Source organism: Gossypium arboreum, chromosome 5 (assembly GCF_025698485.1).
Source record: "Gossypium arboreum isolate Shixiya-1 chromosome 5, ASM2569848v2, whole genome shotgun sequence".
Taxonomy (NCBI): Eukaryota; Viridiplantae; Streptophyta; class Magnoliopsida; order Malvales; family Malvaceae; genus Gossypium; species Gossypium arboreum.
Genome location: NC_069074.1, coordinates 19,187,479 through 19,191,566, shown reverse-complemented (window position 1 = coordinate 19,191,566; position 4,088 = coordinate 19,187,479). Strand labels below are relative to the sequence as shown.

Here is a 4,088-nt window from a genome sequence, read left to right as displayed (position 1 = left end):
GGGTTAGGGGTGTTACAGTAAGTTTAGGGTTTTAGGGTTTAGGGTTTAATTAAATAAATCTTATAAAACCTTAAACCCTAAACCATAAACCCTAGACCCTAGACCCTAGACCTTAAACCATAAAACACTAAAACCTAAATCCTAAAACCAAAAACCATAAACCATAAACTCTAAAAGCATAAACCCCAAACCCCAAACCCATAAACTTTAAACCCTAAACTTAAACCATGAAACCATAAACCTTAAATCATAAACACTAAACCCTAAACCCTAAACCATAACCTTAAACCATAAAACATAAACCCTAAACTCTAAACCTTAAACCCCAAAACACTAAACCATAAAACCTAAAAACACTAAACCTTAAACCATAAACCCTAAAACCTTAAACCATTATCATAAACCACAAACCCTAAACCCTAAACCCTAAACCCTAAAAAACCTTAAACCTCATAAAACTATAAACCATAAACCCTAAATCCTAAACCTCATAAAGACATAAACCCTAAACCCTATAAAATACTAAACCCTCAACCATATAAAACTTTAAACCCTAAAACCTAAACCCTAACTTAGTTGCGATATTGGTTTTGAATTGGTTGCGATTTGAATTTGCAGGAAAGGTTAAATATTTATAAAGGGGTTATTGATTTTTTTTCTAAAAAAAAAGTTTTATATGAACTTATGATTATATTATAATATGTTCGATAATTATTTGAATATTAATCGTAAATTATCTGATTATTCGGTAATACCTCGTAACCCTATTTTGGCGACAGTTTAGGGTTAGGGGTGTTACATAATATGTTTTATTATTTATTATATATAATTTTTAAATTGATATTTATATTCTAAATTTCCTGAAATTTAGAGTATATATTATGAGTTGAATAATTATATCTAGAGTAAAGAGGAGTTAGACCCAACACACAACATTATTGAACCAAAATCTTCTTTTACTGGTACAACAAAGCAACCTACACTAAGACATTTCAAACAAACATTTCTCAGTAGATTTTTCCCTAAGTAATCCCCGGTAAGAGTTCTCTGCACTCCCGCCGGAGGTTGGTTGATTCGTTTCAGCCCAGAATTATATCTGAATCAGAACTTGGCCATGAAATCAGCGGCAAGGTTCTCTTCTCTGTAAACATGTATGTATGAACATAATGCTCCATTGCCTCAAACAAAGTTGTTTATATACGTCTCACCAGTGCCATTCCACTATCAGTAGCTTGACTGTCATTGATCAAATTAATCATCACTTTCGACTATAACTTTCTTGGCTCCAATGTCCCAGGCAACCGTTTTACCCATCAAGCACCGCCCATAGCTCGACATGTATCACCAAGCATCCACCAATTTTCCTGCAGAAGCCCCCCAACTCATCTGTATTGGTTTTTAACCATCCCAGTTCAGTGCTTCCAAAGGGGGAACACTGCATTTGACCAGATTCTAGAAGGGTTTGGCACTTTGGCTGAGACTTGAGAATTGTATATTTAAAATTTTTGTTGAATGTTAAATGAATTTTGGTTGGGTTTTGTTATACAACTATGAGTATATTTATTTGGATTTGAAAAATATTATAATGGATATGATTTTAGTATATTTATATAAATTCAATTAATTTGATTATCATTTCAAAAAACGATTAATCGAGTTAATATGTGTTAATCTCAATTCACCTAAAACATCTATTCGATTGATTAACTTGATTTTAACCTAATTTAACTTGCCTCTAACTCGAATCCAACGGTCTCAGCTTGGATGAAGTATATTTTTCTCATTTTCGGCCTTTGCCTTGACGAGACAATTATACCCAAAGTCCGAAGCTTACATGCTCCAACTATAAGCTGTGTGGCAACGAAACACAGAAATTTGTTTCTTAGTTACAATGGAATATCTGAAAAGTTTGTATTGCTGTCCAAATTCGACGGCTTTACTCGAAAGAGACCTCGGCCTGGGCCTTGGAATTGATGGAAGAAATTTCCGCTATTATCGCATCAAGTGCTGCACGCACTTCAAGTATTGAAGTATGAGAAATCCCACTCAGTCTTATCACCTTAAGTGGTTGGTTTTTCTCAAAAGCCCACAGTGACTCGAGTGCCGATAGACTCTCCAAGTTCACAGTCCCATCCCCATCCCCATAAACTGCCTCTGGCTGCTTATTGAACCCTGCTTTCCCATATAACAAAGTCTCTGGGGTATTCACCCCTGTCCCAAATATGCACGTCAAACCAACACTGGGAGCTGCTAATGCTTCAGTCATGGGGAGGATTCGTGATATATAAGGAATCACCCCTTCCGGATATCCAATGTCCTTCAAAAATTCTGGTATATCATGAGCTGAATAAGCCTTGTTTGGAGTAATTACAAGAGCTTTTCCAGGGCCGAAAAGCTTAGGAGAAGGCATGAGCCAGAGATTACTCTCGGAGCTCCTTTGTTCTCCCCTCACCAGCAATGGGTCAACCAGAGGCACCCCGAATGAACTCCCAGAAGCAAATGTGAGCATTTCTTGAACCGTGCCGCCCCAAGGAGCTGAAAGTGCAATGAAGTGTCTGATAAATCTTCGGCGCCAAGAGGGTGGGTTTCGGTTGAGAAGCTGGAGTACGTAAAGGCCTCCCAAGCTGTGGGAGAGGAGAATCACCGGTTTCCCTCCATTGGAAGCGCTTGATTTTTCTATCAAATCTTTTAGGTCTTGCAGGAACTTGGATCCCACATGGGATGGGTGGCCTTCAGCTGCTAAGCCATATCGAAAGTCGTACGGAGCTCCAAACATGGTTTCACCACTCACATAACCAATCCCTTCCAGGAACTTCACCAACGGTGCCATGTATGCCGTGAGACGCCTGCACATAGCAAGCATTGATTTACAGTGAAAAGATCCAAATCCAAGTCAAGTCGTATCCTGCAGGAATGAAAGTAATTGCTACAACAAGCTTACTTGAGATTAGGGTTAAGGTAGAGAAGGGAGTTGGTAGAACCAAATTCAGGGACCCTGGTTTCAACCCCAGGAGCATTGCAATAATCATCTAAATCAGGGTCATAATAAAGCATCATGCGTTGATTAAAACACTTGGTAAATGGAGCCAGTAGCACACTGGGGTCGAACCACAGTCTGAACCAACCTTCTTTATCCTTGGAAATTGGGTAGAAACGGCCACAAAACAGGCCCGAGGGCTTGTAACCAGTTGTTAGCCGCGCTTCAAGTTGGTTCCCGCCGCTCCCTGGTACCAAAATTAGAGGGTGAAGGGTGGAGGTGGCTTTACATACGCACAGCATCATGGCAATGCGGAGTAGAGCTAGCTTGAGGCCTAGTCCACGCATTTTGTCTTACTTTTTCTTTGTTTCCTTATCGGTTTATCTATTTACAATCCTAGAAATCGAGCTGAGCAGAATAAGGAGGGGCATATAATATATGGGATAACATTTACTGTCGTGGCATTTGAACATCCCCAGATGGAATAAGAGGTGGAGAATGCATCCACGTCAATGTTAATACAAGCACGAATTGGAACAAAGTTGAATGTATACACACTTATAACAAAATCCAATGCTTGGCTTCCCTTTTTCTGTCAGGTTATTTCATTCCTGTTCCTATTTAACTTCTCCATCTTTCTCGTCTCCTCATCTTCTAGTATGTACACTCTTGCTATAAACATGCCTTTCTCTCCTACACTTGCATACATCAATGAACAGATGAATAGATGAATCTTTGCCATTCATTTTTGTTTCCTTAGAAATCACAGCTCGTCTATCGGGTATTTGAATTTCGCAACAATTTGCTTCTACCCAACATTTAATTTCTTAAGCCAACTGTCACCAAATATGAATACAAACACTTTTTAACTTGTGAGATTAAATGAATGAAAACAAATAAGTTTTCTAAACTTGAAAATTGATATCAAAATTGCAAACCCAAATGACTAAAGTTATGTATTCACACTTTAAACGTCTAGATTTCTTTCATAACTATTACACTAAACATTTTTAATTTGTACCCAAAAAAGCCCATGAGTTTAGATTTTTTTCTTTTATAATATTAAAATAATCTATCATATGGTTTTATTTAAAAGATAAATAATATAAGC

General features: G+C 37.8%; 1 protein-coding gene across 1 annotated transcript; it reads right to left on the bottom strand.

The window, feature by feature from the left end:
* Window positions 1-1,677: 1,677 nt before the first annotated feature.
* On the bottom strand, window positions 1,678-3,415 carry LOC108450709 (lecithin-cholesterol acyltransferase-like 1). The gene is made up of 2 exons (XM_017748446.2): window positions 2,942-3,415; window positions 1,678-2,846 (listed from the first exon to the last, which is right to left on the bottom strand). The coding sequence occupies exons 1-2, from the start codon at window positions 3,322-3,324 to the stop codon at window positions 1,937-1,939; spliced, it is 1,293 nt and encodes a 430-aa protein (XP_017603935.1). The 5' UTR covers window positions 3,325-3,415; the 3' UTR covers window positions 1,678-1,936.
* Window positions 3,416-4,088: the final 673 nt, after the last annotated feature.

What these genes read in the sequence shown, in the direction of transcription:
- LOC108450709 (XM_017748446.2), bottom strand. Translation starts at nt 3,324, where the DNA reads ATGCGTGGACTAGGCCTCAAGCTAGCTCTACTCCGCATTGCCATGATG. An exon ending in TACCTTAACCCTAATCTCAA is followed by an intron (nt 2,847 to 2,941) that starts GTAAGCTTGTTG and finishes TGCTATGTGCAG; the next exon opens with GCGTCTCACGGCATACATGG.